Here is a 21,425-nt window from a genome sequence, read left to right on the forward strand (position 1 = left end):
GAGAGAGAGATATATATACGTATTGAGAATCACGGAGGGGAACCTGGTGTCCTCATGCCGTGTATCTGCACTGTTATAGAGCATCACTATGTCGTACCAAGGTACAACACGTCGCTGTAATTAGGAGGAACACTTCCTGAGTCGTGGGAATGTCGTTTAATTGTTTTTGTTGTTTCTTTTCACTCTGATCTGATGTATTCATTCGATTGTTTTGTTGCTTGAGACACAGTGGCTGTGTATAAAGGCATAGCAAATATTATTAGACAATACTCAATTATCTTGATAAAATTACTATGATGATGGTGAGAGTTCCTGAGCATTTTGAGATGATTACTTGTATTGTTTACTTTTAGTTTCGTCTTCTAGTAAGAATAAGTGATTTAATCATTGCTTGTTTTTTTTGGTTGTGTTTCTACTTCCTTAACTGTAACAATCTGCTTTGTTACTTTAGCACAGAATAATCCACGTACTGTACTCCTTCATTTCTCAATCCACAGAGTCATTGTCTCTGTGAAATCTGGTTTCAACAGCGTTCAAATCAACTTGTTTGTGTCGTCAAATCAAGTAGGGCCAGTTTCTCTGTCCTTCGTTTATCTGATGTCACAAAGCACCTGAACCAGATGAGTAGCATCGTTAACATACTCTGTAGGGTGTATCACCTAGACATTTGTTTCCTGCCCTCTCATTTAGTTCAGCTGGTGAGATAGAGGCAGGAGAGCTGTGACACGCCAGTCCTCGGGTAGGTTCTCTAATCGACAGCCAGCCAAAATGGACCGGTCCTACATGGGCAGTGCCACTGCTTACAGTGTCTACGGGAAGCCGCCTCAGTCCTACTTTGACCCGGCCTACGACGAGAAAGCAGCGAAGTCGTACATGGACTCAGTGTACGAGGAGAAGAAGAGAGTAGAGAAGAAGGCTCGCTCCGAGGCCGTCTGCTGCGAGGTCGTGGCGCTGGTCTTCGGATTCGTCGGCCTGATCGGTGTCTCCGCGGTGACCGGCTTGCCCATGTGGAAGGTGACGGCATTTATTCAGGAGAACATCATCGTCATGGAGACGCGCTGGGAGGGCCTGTGGATGAACTGCTATAGACAAGCCAACATCAGGATGCAGTGTAAAGTGTACGACTCTCTGCTGTTCCTCCCTGCGGAGCTGCAGGCTGCCAGAGGCCTCATGTGCTCCTCCGTAGCTGTATCCGCCATCGCCCTGATCCTCTCTGCCGTGGGGATGAAGTGTACCAAGGTGGTGGACCACCGGCCTCGTACCAAACACATCGTCCTGGTGACCGGGGGATGCCTGTTCCTCGTGGGTTGTGTCACCACCATCATCCCAATCTCCTGGACGGCCAACGTGATCATCCGTGACTTCTACAACCCTCTGCTGATCGACGCCCAGCGCAGGGAGCTGGGAGAGGCGCTCTACATTGGATGGGTGACCTCGGCTCTGCTGTTCGTGGCTGGGGTCATACTGCTGTGTCGCCACGCACCCCGGGTAGGAGACGATGAGATGGAGAGGATGGTCAACGGGCCTGGATACATCTACCAGCCTGGAGTGAACTACCAGCCTGGAGTGAACTACCAGCCTGGTTCAGCATACGCGTACCAGCCGTATTCCTACCAACCCAACTACTCAGCTCCACCCGGATCTGTGGTCTACGCTCCTAACCAGTACATGTGAGAGAAACCCAGCCCAGAACAACATGGACAGCTTGAACAGCTTGGAACCAAGCATTAAAATTATAATTAATATATAGAATATAATTAATTTGAGTTATTTGAATCCAAGCGTTGTTGAAATGTCCGAGTGGGGAGGAAGAGACAGAGGCACTGAACTGGCCAGAAGTCTCTTGCTGGAAATGGCCCAATCGTTGATTAATTTTGTTCAGAGAGAGAGAGAGAGAAAATATCAATAAGCAGACCTATGTGTAATTCCCTGTATGTGTTGTGTCTATGTGTTCAACTGTAGGTGGGAGTTATGTGTTTAATTGTGTAAATATACTTGTCGGTATGTGTATAGTGCAAATATTGTCATACCAATGGCTGTGGAATAAAGTGGTTAAGCAAATAGGGCTTCACAAGTTTTCACTAATATTGACCAAACAATTCACCAAACCCCTGTGTTTGTGTTTACCTGCTATTTTCATATGAAAAGGTTTGTTGTTTTCATTATGTTTTCTGTTTTTTACAGCAATGGCCTAAATTGACCCCCAATTTGGTTCACAATAAAAACATATATAACTTTTTCCTTTTGTTTTAAATCTAAACCTTTTTGAAGATTTTAAAATGAACATTATGGGTTTATTACAGGTTATGATCTTCGATCATCCTAACTAAAAACTAGTCATTACTTTTATGTAGTCAGAGAATGGTTTGTTCTCACTCAACCAGTTCCTGTTCTCTCAGGTGGAATGCCGTGTTCAGAATGCTGGGTTTATAATGCTGGGTTTATAATGCTGGGTTTATAATGCCGGGTTTATAATGCCGTGTTCAGAATGCCGGGTTTATAATGCCGGGTTTATAATGCCGGGTTTATAATGCCGGGTTTATAATGCCGGGTTTATAATGCCGGGTTTATAATGCTGGGTTTATAATGCCGGGTTTATAATGCCGGGTTTATAATGCTGGGTTTATAATGCCGGGTTTATAATGCTGGGTTTATAATGCCGGGTTTATAATGCCGTGTTCAGAATTCTGGGTTTATAATGCTGGGTTTATAATGCTGGGTTTATAATGCTGGGTTTATAATGCTGGGTTTAGAATGCTGGGTTTATAATGCTGGGTTTATAATGCTGGGTTTATAATGCTGGGTTTATAATGCTGGGTTTATAATGCCGGGTTTATAATGCCGTGTTCAGAATTCTGGGTTTATAATGCTGGGTTTATAATGCTGGGTTTATAATGCTGGGTTTATAATGCTGGGTTTATAATGCCGGGTTTATAATGCCGTGTTCAGAATTCTGGGTTTATAATGCTGGGTTTATAATGCTGGGTTTATAATGCCGTGTTCAGAATTCTGGGTTTATAATGCTGGGTTTATAATGCTGGGTTTATAATGCTGGGTTTATAATGCTGGGTTTAGAATGCTGGGTTTATAATGCTGGGTTTATAATGCTGGGTTTATAATGCTGGGTTTAGAATGCTGGGCTTAGAATGCTGGGTTTATAATGCTGGGGTTATAATGCTGGGTTTATAATGCTGGGTTTAGAATGCTGGGTTTATAATGCTGGGTTTATAATGCTGGGTTTATAATGCTGGGTTTAGAATGCTGGGTTTATAATGCTGGGTTTATAATGCTGGGGTTATAATACTGTGTTTAGAATGCTGGGTTTAGAATTCTGGGTTTATAATGCTGGGTTCAGAATACTGGGTTTAGAATTCTGGGTTTAGAATGCTGGGTTTAGAATGCTGGGTTTATAATGCTGGGTTTATAATGCCGTGTTCAGAATGCTGGATTTATAATGCTGGGTTTAGAATGCTGGGTTTATAATGCCGTGTTCAGGATGCTGGGTTTAGAATTCTGGGTTTAGAATGCTGGGTTTAGAATGCTGGGTTTATAATGCTGGGTTTATAATGCCGTGTTCAGAATGCTGGATTTATAATGCTGGGTTTATAATGCTGGGTTTAGAATGCTCCATTGTGTCTTTCGTTGCCAATGGAAATGTACCTGAATGCAACAGGTTAAACCAGAATGGTCCTGACTGACTCACACAAACACATTCAAACCATGATGCAAATCTATCTAACCAGAGAGTATCGTGTCAGGGAAGAAAGTATGGGAATGACCACTGACAACAGGATACAGACACAGAGACAGAGACAGACAGATGGATTCATACCCAAAACCATAGTACAGCAGTAGTAGCAGAGGAATCTGGGGTCCAATAGATGTTCAATACAGGAAGTGAATTGAAACTTAATGTATGGGGTACTGAAGTGTTTTGTTTTGGGTCAAATACCCAGCAGGTTCCTGGGAGACTCTCCTAAAGCTCAACCAGTCAATACGATCAGTCACTTGTAAAACAGGATCCAGTCAGGAGAGTAAACTGAGCCCTGTGAATAAACAGTGTGTGCTAGACACACACACACACACACACACACACACACAAACACACACTGTTCTTTGCACTGACTCTCTGGCAATGGCTCTATGCACTCTGACTGCACTCTACCCACACACTGACTGGACTCTACCCACACACTGACTGGACTCTACCCACACACTGACTGACTGGACTATACCCACACACTGACTGGACTCTACCCACACACTGACTGGACTCTACCCACACACTGACTGGACTCTACCCACACACTGACTGGACTCTACCCACACACTGACTGGACTCTACCCACACACTGACAGGACTCTACCCACACACTGACTGACTGGACTCTACCCACACACTGACTGGACTCTACCAACACACTGACTAGACTCTACCCACACACTGACTTGACACTACCCACACACTGACTGGACTCTACCCACACACTGACTGGACTCTACCCACACACTGACTGGACTCTACCCACACACTGACTGGACTCTACCCACACACTGACAGGACTCTACCCACACACTGACTGACTGGACTCTACCCACACACTGACTGGACTCTACCCACACACTGACTGGACTCTACCCACACACTGACTGACTGGACTCTAACCACACACTGACTGGACTCTACCCACACACTGACTGACCGGACTCTACCCACACACTGACTGACCGGACTCTACCCACACACTGACTGACTGGACTCTAACCACACACTGACTGGACTCTACCCACACACTGACTGACCGGACTCTACCCACACACTGACTGACCGGACTCTACCCACACACTGACTGACTGGACTCTACCCACACACTGACTGACTGGACTCTCCCCACACACTGACTGACTGGACTCTACCCACACACTGACTGGACTCTACCCACACACTGACTGGACTCTACCAACACACTCACTGGACTCTACCCACACACTGACCGGACTCTACCCACACACTGACCGGACTCTACCCACACACTGACCGGACTCTACCCACACACTGACTGGACTCTACACACACACTGACTGGACTCTACCCTCACTGACTGGACTCTACCCACACACTGACTGACTGGACTCTACCCACACACTGACTGGACTCTACCCACACACTGACTGGACTCTACCCACACTGACTGGACTCTACACACACACTGACTGGACTCTACACACACACTGACTGGACTCTACCCACACTGACTGGACTCTACCAACACCCTGACTGGACTCTACCCACACTGACTGGACTCTACCCACACACTAACTGACTGGACTCTACCCACACACTGACTGGACTCTACCCACACACTGACTGGACTCTACCCACTCACTGACACACACACACACACACACACACACACACACACACACACACACACACACACACACACACACACACACACACACACACAAACCTCCTTCCCCACCTCCTACAGCTCCCAGACCTACTGTTACAATAGAACAACACTTCCTATCCCCAGGGATTTTGTCTCCTAGCAACAGACCCAGTCCCCTCCCATTCACCTGTCCTGACCAGGGAAAGAGAGGGAGGGAGGAGGCTTTACAGGGGCACACCTACCACCTGTACACCTATCACCTACCAGCTCCTCTCGTCTTCCAACAGGATGCAAAACTTCTCCGGAGAGTAATGAGGGAAGCAGCTCCTCACTGTAGTCAGATCTTACTGCCACACCCTTTACGCCTGTTGACTAGGTGGGTTAGTTAGACACTAGTGCGACTCTCCTCAGCCTGTTGACTATTAGGTCTAGGTAAGTTAGGCAGGACAGAGTGAGACCATGGCCAACTCAGCTCTGGAGATCATTGGCTTGTTGCTGTCTCTCATCGGTCTGATCGGGACCGCAGCCAGTACGGGGATGCCCATGTGGCGCGTGACGGCCTTCATCGGCGAGAACATCATCGTCTTCGAGACGCGCTACGAGGGTCTGTGGATGAATTGCTTTAGACAGGCCAACATCAGGATGCAGTGTAAAGTGTACGACTCCCTCCTGGCTCTGCCTCCAGACCTGCAGGCGGCCAGGGGTCTGATGTGCTGTGCCTTGGCTCTGGGAGGGGTGGGGCTGCTCATCTCTATCCTGGGCTTACAGTGCACGGCCTGCATCCGGGACAACGACCGGGCCAAACGCACGGTGCTCATCGTCGCTGGCAGCATGATCCTCGGGGCCTGCGTCTGCGTCGTCATCCCAGTCTCCTGGACGGGTCACACTATAATCCGTGACTTCTACAACCCTCTGCTGATCGACGCCCAGCGCAGGGAGCTGGGAGAGGCTCTCTACATCGGATGGGTCTCCTCTGCCTTCCTCTTTGCCGGCGGCTGCATGTTCTGCTGCTGTAACGTCAAAGAGGATAAAAGGCAAGACAAGTACATGTACTCCAGGAACAGCCCTAGTCAATACATGTCTTACGCCCCTCAACCACAGTACCAGCCCCAGTACCAGCCACAGTACCAGCCCCAGCCTCTACAGAGGCAGCCGTCCAGTAGCAGCTACCCCGGGTCCAACCACTACCCCTCCAGGTACCCCTCGGAACGCAGTGCTGTGGCTTACCTCTGAGTGTTGTGACTAAAGGGGAAGAAAAGAGACTTAGTGTTTTATACCGACATGGAGGAACCGATATGTTCTTACGAGTACGTTATGAAAAGAAGCCTTTCGGTTGTGTTAAAAGATGAATATCAGCATAAAGTAAGAGACTAAAATGATTGTAATACACTGTGAAACTCACAAAGAGAGGATTAATTATAAAATTATCATAACATACATTTCAGTTGAGGGAAAAAAACATGTCTATCGGATTTGTTTGTCAGAAAGCTGTTTAAAGATACTAAATACACTTATAATAGGTTAACTGGTTAACTGGTTAATTGTGAACTGGTTAACTGGTTAACTGGTTAACTGTGAACTGGTCAACTGATTAACTGGTTAACTGGTTAACTGTGAACTGGTCAACTGGTTAACTGGTTAACTGTGAACTGGTCAACTGGTTAACTGTCAACTGGTCAACTGGTCAACTGTGAACTGGTTAACTGGTTAACTGGTTAACTGTCAACTGGTCAACTGGTCAACTGTGAACTGGTTAACTGGTTAACTGGTTAACTGTGAACTGGTCAACTGGTTAACTGTCAACTGGTCAACTGGTCAACTGTGAACTGGTTAACTGGTTAACTGGTTAACTGGTCAACTGGTCAACTGGTTAACTGTCAACTGATCAACTGGTCAACTGTGAACTGGTTAACTGGTTAACTGTGAACTGGTCAACTGGTTAACTGTCAACTGGTCAACTGGTCAACTGTGAACTGGTTAACTGGTTAACTGGTTAACTGGTTAACTCAGAAAGAGAAGACTTTGAGGGAACCTTAAATCCTTTTTTTTTATTTGTATAAATCATTTTTATTATCCTTTGTTTTCATATTTGTATTTACTTTGTATTGGTGGGGTGTATAAGGACACGTTTTTTTTTTTTTTGTGACGTCCCTAAAGATTATTAGTGTAAATATATTTACAAATTGTGTTGCTGTGGTTGTGTGCTTTGTGTAGTAAATGTAGGTTTCTTACACATAATCACCCTGTAGTTACACCAGGTGTTACATAAAATGTAGCTTTTATCATGTAAAAAAGCAATTGTCAAATAATGTGTCCCAAAGGGAACTCTATTCCCTATTTAGTGCACTACTTTTGACCAGGGCCAATAGGGAATAGGGTTCTGATCAAAAGTAGTACACTATATAGGTTTGCCATTAGGGATGCAGCCCATTATCATTCATTTTATTATTTCATTCCTAAAGTATCTGATTAGACAAAATCATCTCCTATTGAGAGATATGTAGCTGACTGTGTGCTGTAAAGTGACATTTCTGCTCATGTGTTTTGGAGAACAGCAGCAGAGGGCTGGCTTTGATCCACTGTCCCCCCCCCCCCCCCCCTTGACAACGGTCCCCCTTGGCAAAGGTCCCCCTTGACAACATCAACAAACTACAAGACAGTCCTGGTTGTGTTAAAACACCTGTGTTGTTACTGCCATTTTGTAATGATTGGGAGTAGACAAACAAGGACAGTGTCGTTTTGTAATATTATCCCCTGGGGCATCCTATTCTCTACACATAGTACACTACTTTTGTCTAGGCTCCTGGTCAAAAGTAGTGCACTATGTAGGGAATAGGGTGCAATTTATAGGGAATAGGGTACCATTTGGGACACACCCTCTCTGTGTTGACAGCTTGATGGTAAGGACTAATGGAAATAAATACAAGGATGGTTGTCGAAGGTGTGGACCCAGAAGCAGTAGGGTAGAACAGAGGACTTCTGTCAAAGCAAACAGAGCATAACGGACTAAGAACCGGGGCTGGGTTCAATCCCTAGGTCAGCGTTGTAGCGTGATTTGAAATGTAAATTCACGGTAAAAGCTGTTATGAGTGCATGTTATGTGATTTAATGATTTAATTTCAAATGAATTAAAAAAATAAAATAAAAAACTTTATTCGTTTCAGTTAAGTTGAGATAAATCTTTCAGCGTCTGGAATACGAACAAACTTTTTCTGAATTACTCATTGACATTTCATTATCTGGTGCAAGCTAATGCATATGAAAGGGAAAACCTTCAGAAGCAATGTAAAGACTTTGATTGACACATTACTGATTAAACGAAACATTGATAACCTCCTGTTTTATTATTACGATGGAGAGACTGGTGGTACATAAGAAAAGACACATTTTGTGAAAAGCTTTCTGTTTTGTTGTGAAGTGAAGCGACTGAGAGGTGGGGGAAATAGCTACATAGCCTAATTAGCTTGGGATAATTCATAGAGGTAGAAAGAGGTTTATTTTACATCTGTGCACCATTGAGGGCTTTCTCAATTTTAAAGTAGTCAATTTCTTCTTCTTCTACTTTGAATATTGTGTTGTCTGAACAGATATAAAGCGAAGGTTGGTGATATACCGCCACCTGCTGGTATGGAATGTTCGCTCAAGAGTACAGTTCATTGGCTGATCACTCCAGATGAGCTGAATGGAATTAAGAATGATGTGATCCCATTGGAAGACCCGCCCAGGTGACCACTTTCAAAATGTCTAAAGTCCTCAGTGGCGATGCTAAAACAGGCTATGGAACACTACAGCGATCTATCCAAGGCTATAGGTTGTTAACTGTGGAAAAACAGGAGATACAGATATTCACAGTGTTTAATAGTCACATGTACAAGGTTGCAGGTGTGATTTCAGGGTACAGGGACATTTCTTAGGCTCTGAGCTCCAACATGCAGGACTAAGTGAAATAAACCAATGAAAAATGGTAATGAAAACTAGAACTATATACATCATAATGGTAGCAGTGATGAATATAACTATATACATCATAATGGTAGCAGTGATGAATAGAACTATATACATCATAATGGTAGCAGTGATAAATAGAACTATATACATCATAATGGTAGCAGTGATGAATATAACTATATACATCATAATGGTAGCAGTGATGAATAGAACTAGAACTATATACATCATAATGGTAGCAGTGATGAATAGAACTATATACATCATAATGGTAGCAGTGATGAATAGAACTATATACATCATAATGGTAGCAGTGATGAATAGAACTATATACATCATAATGGTAGCAGTGATGAATAGAACTATATACATCATAATGGTAGCAGTGATGAATAGAACTAGAACTATATACATCATAATGGTAGCAGTGATGAATAGAACTATATACATCATAATGGTAGCAGTGATAAATAGAACTATATACATCATAATGGTAGCAGTGATGAATATAACTATATACATCATAATGGTAGCAGTGATGAATAGAACTAGAACTATATACATCATAATGGTAGCAATGATGAATAGAACTATATACATCATAATGGTAGTAGTGATGAATAGTACTATATACATCATAATGGTAGCAGTGATGAATAGAACTATATACATCATAATGGTAGCAGTGATAAATAGAACTATATACATCATAATGGTAACAGTGATGAATAGAACTATATACATCATAATGGTAGCAGTGATGAATATAACTATATACATCATAATGGTAGCAGTGATGAATAGAACTATATACATCATAATGGTAGCAGTGATGAATATAACTATATACATCATAATGGTAGCAGTGATGAATAGAACTATATACATCATAATGGTAGCAGTGATGAATAGAACTATATACATCATTATGGTAGCAGTGATAAATAGAACTAGAACTATATACATCATAATGGTAGCAGTGATAAATAGAACTAGAACTATATACATCATAATGGTAGCAGTGATGAATAGAACTATATACATCATAATGGTAGCAGTGATGAATATAACTATATACATCATAATGGTAGCAGTGATGAATAGAACTATATACATCATTATGGTAGCAGTGATGAATAGAACTAGAACTATATACATCATAATGGTAGCAGTGATGAATAGAACTATATACATCATAATGGTAGCAGTGATAAATAGAAATATATACATCATAATGGTAGCAGTGATAAATAGAACTAGAACTATATACATCATAATGGTAGCAGTGATAAATAGAAATATATACATCATAATGGTAGCAGTGATAAATAGAACTAGAACTATATACATCATAATGGTAGCAGTGATAAATAGAACTATATACATCATAATGGTAGCAGTGATAAATAGAACTAGAACTATATACATCATAATGGTAGCAGTGATAAATAGAACTATATACATCATAATGGTAGCAGTGATAAATAGAACTAGAACTATATACATCATAATGGTAGCAGTGATAAATAGAACTATATACATCATAATGGTAGCAGTGATAAATAGAACTAGAACTATATACATCATAATGGTAGCAGTGATAAATAGAACTATATACATCATAATGGTAGCAGTGATAAATAGAACTAGAACTATATACATCATAATGGTAGCAGTGATGAATAGAACTATATACATCATAATGGTAGCAGTGATAAATAGAACTATATACATCATAATGGTAGCAGTGATAAATAGAACTAGAACTATATACATCATAATGGTAGCAGTGATAAATAGAAATATATACATCATAATGGTAGCAATGATGTGGGGGGGGATGTCCACCATCTCTCGATGGTGCTCCTGTAGAAGACTGTGAGGGCCCATCGGGGAAGGCCAGATGTCTTCAACATCCTGAGGTTGAAGAGTGGTTGTCATGCCTTCTTCACCACAGTACCCGTGTGGTTTGACCATTTCATCTTCTCCGAGACGTGTACGCCATAGAATTTGAAGTTATTTGACCGTCTCCACAGCGGCCCTGTTGATGAGGATGGGGGCGTGTCCAGCCTGGTTCTTCCTAGAGTCCACAATCAGCTCCTTTTGTTTTGCTGATGTTAAGGGAGAGGTTGTTTACCTGGCACCACACCATAAGAGTGCCTGCCTCCTCCCTGTAGGCTGTCTTGTCGTTGTTGGTAATCAGGCCTTCTACCGTCGTGTCGTCAGCGAACTGATGGAGTTGGAACTGTGTGTGAGGCCATGCAGTCGTGGGTATACAGGAGGGGATTGAGGATGCACCCTTGTTGAGGATCAGTGTCGAGGAGTTAACGTTGCCTACCTTCACCACTTCGGGGTGGCCCATCAGGAAGTCCAGGACCCAGTTGCATAGGGAGGAGTTCAGACCCGGGGCCGTGATCTATTTGTCCATCTCACACTTCACCATCAAACTGAGAACAGCACAGGTTGCCTCTGCATCAGACACCACTCAATCCCTAGAGTTTTCATTTGAAGTGGGACGTTGTATGGGGACATGGAGTCATCTCATACTTAGACAATTTCCGAGGTCTGAAAACATCTGAGAAAAGTAGATTTTGGAGTGAGCTATCATTGTAAGGTTTCTTTGTCATGAAGACTTTGGGAGTTTGTGTGGACCAAGTTAGTTTGTATGGACCAAGATAGTTTGTGTGGACCAAGATAGTATGTGTGGACCAAGATAGTTTGTGTGGACCAAGTTAGTTTGTATGGACCAAGATAGTTTGTGTGGACCAAGATAGTTTGTGTGGACCAAGATAGTTTGTGTGGACCAAGATAGTATGTGTGGACCAAGATAGTTTGTGTGGACCAAGATAGTTTGTGTGGACCAAGATAGTTTGTGTGGACCAAGATAGTTTGTGTGGACCAAAATAGTTTGTGTGGACCAAGATAGTTTCTTTAGACCTAGATAGTTTGTTTGGACCCTGACAGCAGACGGCTTGATGATCCAGGGTGTCTGAGATCACGACGCTGTGCATGGGCCTGGTGGGTCTGATGGTTCTGATGGGAGGTGACAGCCTTCATCGGAGAGAACATCATCATCACTGAGACGCGCTGGGAGGGCCTGTGAATGAACTGCTGTAGACAAGCCAACATCAGGATGCAGTGTAAAGGTGTGTGACTCCCTGCTGTTCTTCCCTGCGGACCTGCAGGTATGGTTACTTCATGGTTATGTCCCAAATGGCACCCTATTCTGTATATAGTTCACTACTTTTGACCAGAGCCCTATGGCACCCTATGGACCCTGGTCAAAAGTAGTGCACCCTATGGGAATAGGGTGCCATTTGGAACGAAGACTTTAAAATGATGTCAATAACGAACAAGTATTTTACCTATTTTTGGTAAAACTTTACTTCATGTATTGTAGCTCCTACCGGGATTCAAACCCGGGGTGGAACGACTGTCAACCCAACACCTTCAAGACGTTCCACCAAGAGGTCCAAACGTCTTGAAGAGGTAGCTAGATAATGGGTTAATGAGCTACAGTATGTATTGGTCTTCTCTTCCACAGGGTCTTGATGTGCTGCTCTCTGGCCCTTTCAGGGATGGATCTACTGGTGGCCCTAGCTGGGATGGATCTACTGGTGGCTCTAGCTGGGATGGATCTACTGGTGGCCCTAGCAGGGATGGATCTACTGGTGGCTGTAGCAGGGATGGATCTACTGGTGGCTCTAGCAGGGATGGATCTACTGGTGGCTCTAGCAGGGATGGATCTACTGGTGGTTCTAGCAGGGATGGATCTACTGGGGACTCTAGCAGGAATGTATCTACTGGTGGCTCTAGCTGGGATGCGCTGCACCTCCTGTATCCAGGACAACAACCGCGCTAAAAACCTCATCCTTATGGTGGCTGGAGACATGTCGTTTCTGGACTTTATCTGTGTATTTATCCCAGTATCCTGGATGGCTCACGGCATCATCCGTGACTTCTATAACCCTCCTGCCGATCAACACCCAGCGCACACTGCTGAGGGAGAAGCTCTACATCGGCTGGGTCACCGGGAGCCTTCCTCTTGTCCTCGGGGCTCCTCTTTGTCTGTCTCCGTGTCCCCTCCTTGTTGGGTATCTAGCACTCAGCCAACAAGATCAACAAACCCACCGTGACATGGTGCCATCCCATCTCCAGTGTCCCTAGCATGAAGGCTCACCACCTGCCTAAACCACCACCAAAGTCACAGCTTATATGGACACCAACACCAGTCTCTGTCTCTGAACAACTCTCCTTATGGACAACAAGGAGTCGTCGTTTGAGTTTTAGTTTATTTTATTTTTACAGGAACAGTGCACGTTAATCAACGTTGAACACTCTTGCTGAAGTGTATGATGCTAGGTTGGTGAAGAATGTTGGGCCCCTGGTCTATCATCATGGCAGTGTTGACGGACACCATCCCTCCACCTCTAACAGCCACAACTACATCAGACTCCACACTCCTATAGCCAACAGACCGTTCCATACTCCTATAGCCAACAGACCGTTCCATACTCCTATAGCCAACAGACCATTCCATACTCCTATAGCCAACAGACCATTCCATACTCCTATAGCCAACAGACCATTCCATACTCCTATAGCCAACAGACCATTCCATACTCCTATAGCCAACAGACCATTCCGTACTCCTATAGCCAACAGACCATTCCATACTCCTATAGCCAACAGACCATTCCGTACTCCTATAGCCAACAGACCGTTCCATACTCCTATAGCCAACAGACCATTCCATACTCTTATAGCCAACAGACCATTCCATACTCCTATAGCCAACAGACCATTCCATACTCCTATAGCCAACAGACCATTCCATACTCCAATAGCCAACAGACCATTCCATACTCCTATAGCCAACAGACCATTCCATACTCCTATAGCCAACAGACCATTCCGTACTCCTATAGCCAACAGACCGTTCCATACTCCTATAGCCAACAGACCGTTCCATACTCTTATAGCCAACAGACCATTCCATACTCCTATAGCCAACAGACCATTCCATACTCCTATAGCCAACAGACCATTCCATACTCCTATAGCCAACAGACCATTCCATACTCCTATAGCCAACAGACCATTCCATACTCTTATAGCCAACAGACCATTCCATACTCCTATAGCCAACAGACCATTCCATACTCCTATAGCCAACAGACCATTCCATACTCCTATAGCCAACAGACCATTCCATACTCTTATAGCCAACAGACCGTTCCACACTCCTATAGCCAACAGACTGAGATGTAACTTAAACCTCCATTAGACTGGTAGAAATCCTCATTATTTTGTTTAGTGATTTTTCAATTTGAGCGGGCAGGTGTCTTCGTGGCAATTTTATTTTACTAGGGATGTCAGTTAAGAACCAATTCTTATTTTCAATGATGCCTAGGAACAGTGGGTTAACTGCCTTGTTCAGGGGAAGAATGACAGATGTTTACCTTGTCAGCTCGGGGATTCGATCTTGCAACCTTTTGGTTACAAGTCCAACGCTCTAACCACTAGGCTACCTGCCTCTAACCACTAGGCTACCTGCCTCTTACCACTAGGCTACCTGCCTCTAACCACTAGGCTACCTGCCTCTAACCACTAGACTACCTGCCTCTAACCACTAGGCTACCTGCCTCTAACCACGAGGCTACCTGCCTCTAACCACTAGGCCACCTGCCTCTAACCACTAGGCTACCTGCCTATAACCACTAGGCTACCTGACTCTAACCACTAGGCTACCTGCCTCTAACCACTAGGCTACCATGCCTCTAACCACTAGGCTACCTGCCTCTAACCACTAGGCTACCTGCCTCTAACCACTAGGCTACCTGCCTCTAACCACTAGGCTACCTGCCACCCCACAATGATCTCAAGAGCAGCTGCTCACCGATTTGACAGACACACAGCCAAAACATCCAGCATGCGGGTGTCTGCTATCGCTGGTTACCGCTTGATCTGATTGAATCTAGGCCTAAATGATTGAATTCATGTTGCGCGTAAGGGACAGTTACAGCATCTAGAGACCCTATTACTGTTGTTTTGTAAATATGTAGGAGAAATATAAACAGAGGCGACATTGTTGTGTATTGCGTCTCAAGTGGCACCCTATTCCCTATATAGCGGACTACTTTTGACCAGAGCCCATAGGGCTCTGTTCAAAGTAGTGCACCATGTAGGGGATAGTGTGCCACTTGGGACGTAACACTGGGTTTGTTTGTCCCATAACACACAAACCCCTATAGCCAATGCCCTGAGAAAACACACCACGTCAGCTACACACAATCTAATTAAAACACTGTCAATATGTCACCTAAGAACACTGCGTGGAATGCTGCTATTATCACGTTAAACGTTCTGTCATTATGTACAGGACACATCACTACTCCAAGAGAGGTAACAAGACAGGACATCTGCAATGACCGTAGGGAGCCACTCACGTATTAATCCCAAAAAGAAGGGGCCATTTGGGAACGCACCACCAGTCTGGTCCTGAAGGAAGGAAACTAGTGGGCAGTCTAGAGACAGTGTAATGTTAGTGACAGTCTAGAGACCCTGAACACAGGGGCGCCCCGGGGGTGTGTCCTTTCACCGTTGTTGTTCTCTATCTATGCTAATTAGATGAAGGTTCAAGGAAACAATATGAGCCTTTTCGAGCCTTTTCAGATGGGGATAGCTATTTTAAACAGACCAGCAACCTTCAAGAACGGTGCAGGTCAAGTGCCCTCCACATCAATGTGTAAAAGACAAAGGAGATGATCATCAATGGAAACAACCTGCCAGTGTCCCAACCACTGTCTCTGAATGACCAACCAGTCGAGGTGGTTGAGTGTTTCAAATACCTTGATAACAAGCTGAGTTTTACAGAGAACAAAGACTGTATTTAAAATAAATATTAAAAAGCAAGCCAGGGTTTGTTTTTAATCAGAAAATGTAAGAGCTTGGGGTCAGCTAGGATGTTCTGGAGAGGGTGTACAGCAGCTTGGTGGAGAGGATCCTCACGTTCAATATGGCAGTATGGTAATCTGACCTGGTATAGAGGATCCTCACGTTCAACATGACAGTCTGGTAATCTGAGTTGGTGGAGAGGATCCTCACGTTCAATATGACAGTCTGGTAATCTGAGTTGGTGGAGAGGATCCTCACGTTCAATATGACAGTCTGGTAATCTGACCTGGTATAGAGCATCCTCACGTTCAATATGACAGTCTGGTAATCTGAGCTGGTATAGAGCATCCTCACATTCAACATGACAGTCTGGTAATCTGAGCTGGTGGAGAGGATCCTCACGTTCAATATGACAGTCTGGTAATCTGAGTTGGTGGAGAGGATCCTCACGTTCAATATGACAGTCTGGTAATCTGACCTGGTATAGAGGATCCTCACATTCAATATGACAGTCTGGTCTGGTAATCTGAGCTGGTATAGAGCATCCTCATGTTCAATATGACAGTCTGGTAATCTGACCTGGTATAGAGGATCCTCACATTCAACATGACAGTCTGGTAATCTGAGTTGGTGGAGAGGATCCTCATGTTCAATATGACAGTCTGGTAATCTGAGCTGGTGGAGAGGATCCTCACGTTCAATATGACAGTCTGGTAATCTGACCTGGTATAGAGGATCCTCACATTCAATATGACAGTCTGGTCTGGTAATCTGAGCTGGTATAGAGCATCCTCATGTTCAATATGACAGTCTGGTAATCTGAGCTGGTATAGAGCATCCTCACGTTCAACATGACAGTCTGGTAATCTGAGCTGGTATAGAGGATCCTCACATTCAACATGACAGTCTGGTAATCTGAGCTGGTATAGAGGATCCTCACATTCAATATGACAGTCTGGTAATCTGAGCTGGTGGAGAGGATCCTTGCGTACAATATGACAGTGGTATGGTAATCTGAGCTGGTATAGAGGATCCTCACGTTCAATATGACAGTCTGGTAATCTGAGCTGGTGGAGAGGATCCTCATGTTCAATATGACAGTCTGGTCTGGTAATCTGAGCTGGTATAGAGGATCCTAACGTTCAATATGACAGTCTGGTAATCTGAGTTGGTGGAGAGGATCCTCACGTTCAATATGACAGTCTGGTAATCTGAGCTGGTATAGAGGATCCTCACGTTCAATATGACAGTCTGGTAATCTGAGCTGGTGGAGAGGATCCTAACGTTCAATATGACAGTCTGGTAATCTGAGCTGGTGGAGAGGATCCTCACGTTCAATATGACAGTCTGGTAATCTGAGTTGGTGGAGAGGATCCTCATGTTCGATATGACAGTCTGGTCTGGTAATCTGAGTTGGTGGAGAGGATCCTCACGTTCAACATGACAGTCTGGTAATCTGAGTTGGTGGAGAGGATCCTCACGTTCAACATGACAGTCTGGTAATCTGAGCTGGTGGAGAGGATCCTCACATTCAATATGACAGTCTGGTAATCTGAGCTGGTATAGAGGATCCTCACATTCAACATGACAGTCTGGTAATCTGAGCTGGTATAGAGGATCCTCACGTTCAATATGACAGTCTGGTAATCTGAGCTGGTGGAGAGGATCCTCACGTTCAATATGGCAGTATGGTAATCTGACCTGGTATAGAGGATCCTAACGTTCAATATGACAGTCTGGTAATCTGAGTTGGTGGAGAGGATCCTCACGTTCAACATGACAGTCTGGTAATCTGAGCTGGTGGAGAGGATCCTCACATTCAACATGACAGTCTGGTAATCTGAGCTGGTATAGAAGATCCTAACGTTCAATATGACAGTCTGGTCTGGTAATCTGAGCTGGTATAGAGGATTCTAACGTTCAATATGACAGTCTGGTAATCTGAGCTGGTATAGAGGATCCTCACATTCAACATGACAGTCTGGTAATCTGAGCTGGTGGAGAGGATCCTCACGTTCAATATGACAGTCCGGTAATCTGAGCTGGTATAGAGGGTCCTAACGTTCAATATGACAGTCTGGTAATCTGACCTGGTATAGAGCATCCTCACGTTCAATATGACAGTCTGGTAATCTGAGCTGGTATAGAGGATCCTAACGTTCAATATGACAGTCTGGTAATCTGAGCTGGTATAGAGCATCCTCACGTTCAATATGACAGTCTGGTAATCTGAGCTGGTATAGAGGATCCTCACATTCAATATGACAGTCTGGTCTGGTAATCTGACCTGGTATAGAGCATCCTCACGTTCAACATGACAGTCTGGTAATCTGAGCTGGTATAGAGGATCCTCATGTTCGATATGACAGTCTGGTATGGTAATCTGAGCTGGTGGAGAGGATCCTCACGTTCAATATGACAGTCTGGTAATCTGAGCTGGTATAGAGGATCCTCACGTTCAATATGACAGTCTGGTAATCTGAGCTGGTGGAGAGGATCCTCACGTTCAATATGACAGTCCGGTAATCTGAGCTGGTCTAGAGGATCCTCATGTTCAACATGACAGTCCGGTAATCTGAGCTGGTATAGAGGATCCTAACGTTCAATATGACAGTCTGGTCTGGTAATCTGAGCTGGTATAGAGCATCCTCACGTTCAATATGACAGTCTGGTAATCTGAGCTGGTATAGAGCATCCTCACGTTCAACATGACAGTCTGGTAATCTGAGTTGGTGGAGAGGATCCTCACGTTCAATATGACAGTCTGGTAATCTGACCTGGTATAGAGGATCCTCACGTTCAATATGACAGTCTGGTAATCTGAGCTGGTGGAGAGGATCCTCATGTTCGATATGACAGTCTGGTCTGGTAATCTGAGCTGGTATAGAGCATCCTCACGTTCAATATGACAGTCTGGTCTGGTAATCTGAGCTGGTATAGAGCATCCTCATGTTCAATATGACAGTCTGGTAATCTGAGCTGGTATAGAGCATCCTCACGTTCAACATGACAGTCTGGTAATCTGAGCTGGTATAGAGGATCCTCACATTCAACATGACAGTCTGGTAATCTGAGCTGGTATAGAGGATCCTCACATTCAATATGACAGTCTGGTAATCTGAGCTGGTGGAGAGGATCCTCGCGTACAATATGACAGTGGTATGGTAATCTGAGCTGGTATAGAGGATCCTCACGTTCAATATGACAGTCTGGTAATCTGAGCTGGTGGAGAGGATCCTCATGTTCGATATGACAGTCTGGTCTGGTAATCTGAGCTGGTATAGAGGATCCTAACGTTCAATATGACAGTCTGGTAATCTGAGCTGGTGGAGAGGATCCTCACGTTCAATATGACAGTCCGGTAATCTGAGCTGGTATAGAGGATCCTCACGTTCAATATGACAGTCTGGTAATCTGACCTGGTATAGAGCATCCTCACGTTCAACATGACAGTCTGGTAATCTGAGCTGGTATAGAGGATCCTCACGTTCGATATGACAGTGGTATGGTAATCTGAGCTGGTGGAGAGGATCCTCACGTTCAATATGACAGTCTGGTAATCTGAGCTGGTGGAGAGGATCCTCATGTTCGATATGACAGTCTGGTAATCTGAGCTGGTGGAGAGGATCCTCACGTTCAATATGACAGTCTGGTAATCTGAGCTGGTATAGAGGATCCTCACGTTCAATATGACAGTGGTATGGTAATCTGAGCTGGTGGAGAGGATCCTCACGTTCAACATGACAGTCTGGTAATCTGAGCTGGTCTAGAGGATCCTCATGTTCAACATGACAGTCCGGTAATCTGAGCTGGTATAGAGGATCCTAACGTTCAATATGACAGTCTGGTAATCTGAGCTGGTATAGAGCATCCTCACGTTCAATATGACAGTCTGGTAATCTGAGCTGGTATAGAGCATCCTCACGTTCAACATGACAGTCTGGTAATCTTAGCTGGTGGAGAGGATCCTCACGTTCAATATGACAGTCCGATAATCTGAGCTGGCATAGAGGATCCTCACATTCAACATGACAGTCTGGTAATCTGAGCTGTTGGAGAGGATCCTAACATTCAACATGACAGTCTGGTAATCTGAGCTGGTGGAGAGCATCCTCATGTTCAATATGACAGTCTGGTAATCTGAGTTGGTGGAAAGGATCCTCATGTTCAATATGACAGTCCGGTAATCTGAGCTGGTATAGAGCATCCTCACGTTCAACATGACAGTCCGGTAATCTGAGCTGGTATGGAGCATCCAGTATAGAGACGTAGAGACAGTGTAACGTTAGTGACAGTATAGAGACAGTGTAACGTTAGTGACAGTATAGAGACATAGAGACAGTGTAACGTTAGTGACAGTATAGAGACATAGAGACAGTGGAACGTTAGTGACAGTATAGAGACTTTGAGACAGTGGAACGTTAGTGACAGTATAGAGACTTTGAGACAGTGGAACGTTAGTGACAGTATAGAGACTTTGAGACAGTGGAACGTTAGAGTGACGGTGTAATGTAAGTGTAATATATCCTTTTCACCACTAGATGGAAGCAGAGAACACCACAAGAGTTCCAACTAGGCCTTTACTACAGGAGCGTCACCTCATCAGTACTAAGGACACTAAGGCCTGCATTCAATCCGTATTGCAGGAGAACCTGAAACAAACATTGCAAGTTAATTTTCCCGATTGAGCCGACACATGCAGCATTTACCGTGAGTGCAGTTTCCATGAACACGGAAATATTTCTTTTAAATTTCAAATCGAGCTGATTTTACAGGATACTTTCAGGATACAGATTGAATTGAGCCCTAACTCATCCTCTAGTCTACTTTGTGTCCCAAATGGCACTCTATTCCCTATATAGTGCCCAATGATCTGTGGTTAACACTATACTAAGTGTTAGCACCACATAAAGAATAAGGTGCTATTTGTGACAATGTTGACGTGGTTGACACAATGGACATTAGATCTGGTCAGCCTGGCAACATCTCAAACTGAGGTCACATGATCTTTAGAACACCTCCAATCAGATTCATCTTCCTTTACATAGGGATGTCAACATGTAGCCTAAACTGTAATCTCGTCTACAAACCGTTTCACTCTCTCTCTCTCTCTCTCTCTCTCTTCCCCTCTCTTTCTCTCTCTCTCTCTCTCCTCTCTCTTCCCCTCTCTCTCTCTTTTCCCCTCTT

The 21,425-nt window shown here is 44.2% G+C and overlaps 2 protein-coding genes and 1 pseudogene across 2 annotated transcripts; all 3 read left to right on the forward strand.

The window, feature by feature from the left end:
- The first annotated feature begins 604 nt into the window (after positions 1-604).
- Positions 605-2,239, forward strand: cldn8.2 (claudin 8.2). The gene has a single exon (XM_021588541.3). The coding sequence runs from the start codon at positions 769-771 to the stop codon at positions 1,672-1,674; it is 906 nt and encodes a 301-aa protein (XP_021444216.2). The 5' UTR covers positions 605-768; the 3' UTR covers positions 1,675-2,239.
- A 3,419-nt stretch (positions 2,240-5,658) lies between these two features.
- cldn8.1 (claudin 8.1) lies at positions 5,659-8,727 on the forward strand. Its single transcript, XM_036965492.2, has one exon. The coding sequence runs from the start codon at positions 5,853-5,855 to the stop codon at positions 6,624-6,626; it is 774 nt and encodes a 257-aa protein (XP_036821387.1). The 5' UTR covers positions 5,659-5,852; the 3' UTR covers positions 6,627-8,727.
- A 3,239-nt stretch (positions 8,728-11,966) lies between these two features.
- Positions 11,967-15,975, forward strand: LOC110507242 (claudin-8-like; annotated as a pseudogene).
- Positions 15,976-21,425: the final 5,450 nt, after the last annotated feature.

Source organism: Oncorhynchus mykiss, chromosome 27 (assembly GCF_057628025.1).
Source record: "Oncorhynchus mykiss isolate SJ-2025 chromosome 27, ASM5762802v1, whole genome shotgun sequence".
Taxonomy (NCBI): Eukaryota; Metazoa; Chordata; class Actinopteri; order Salmoniformes; family Salmonidae; genus Oncorhynchus; species Oncorhynchus mykiss.

Excerpts from the sequence above, each read along its gene's own strand:
- cldn8.1 (XM_036965492.2), top strand. The coding sequence starts at position 5,853 with ATGGCCAACTCAGCTCTGGAGATCATTGGCTTGTTGCTGTCTCTCATC.
- cldn8.2 (XM_021588541.3), top strand. The coding sequence starts at position 769 with ATGGACCGGTCCTACATGGGCAGTGCCACTGCTTACAGTGTCTACGGG.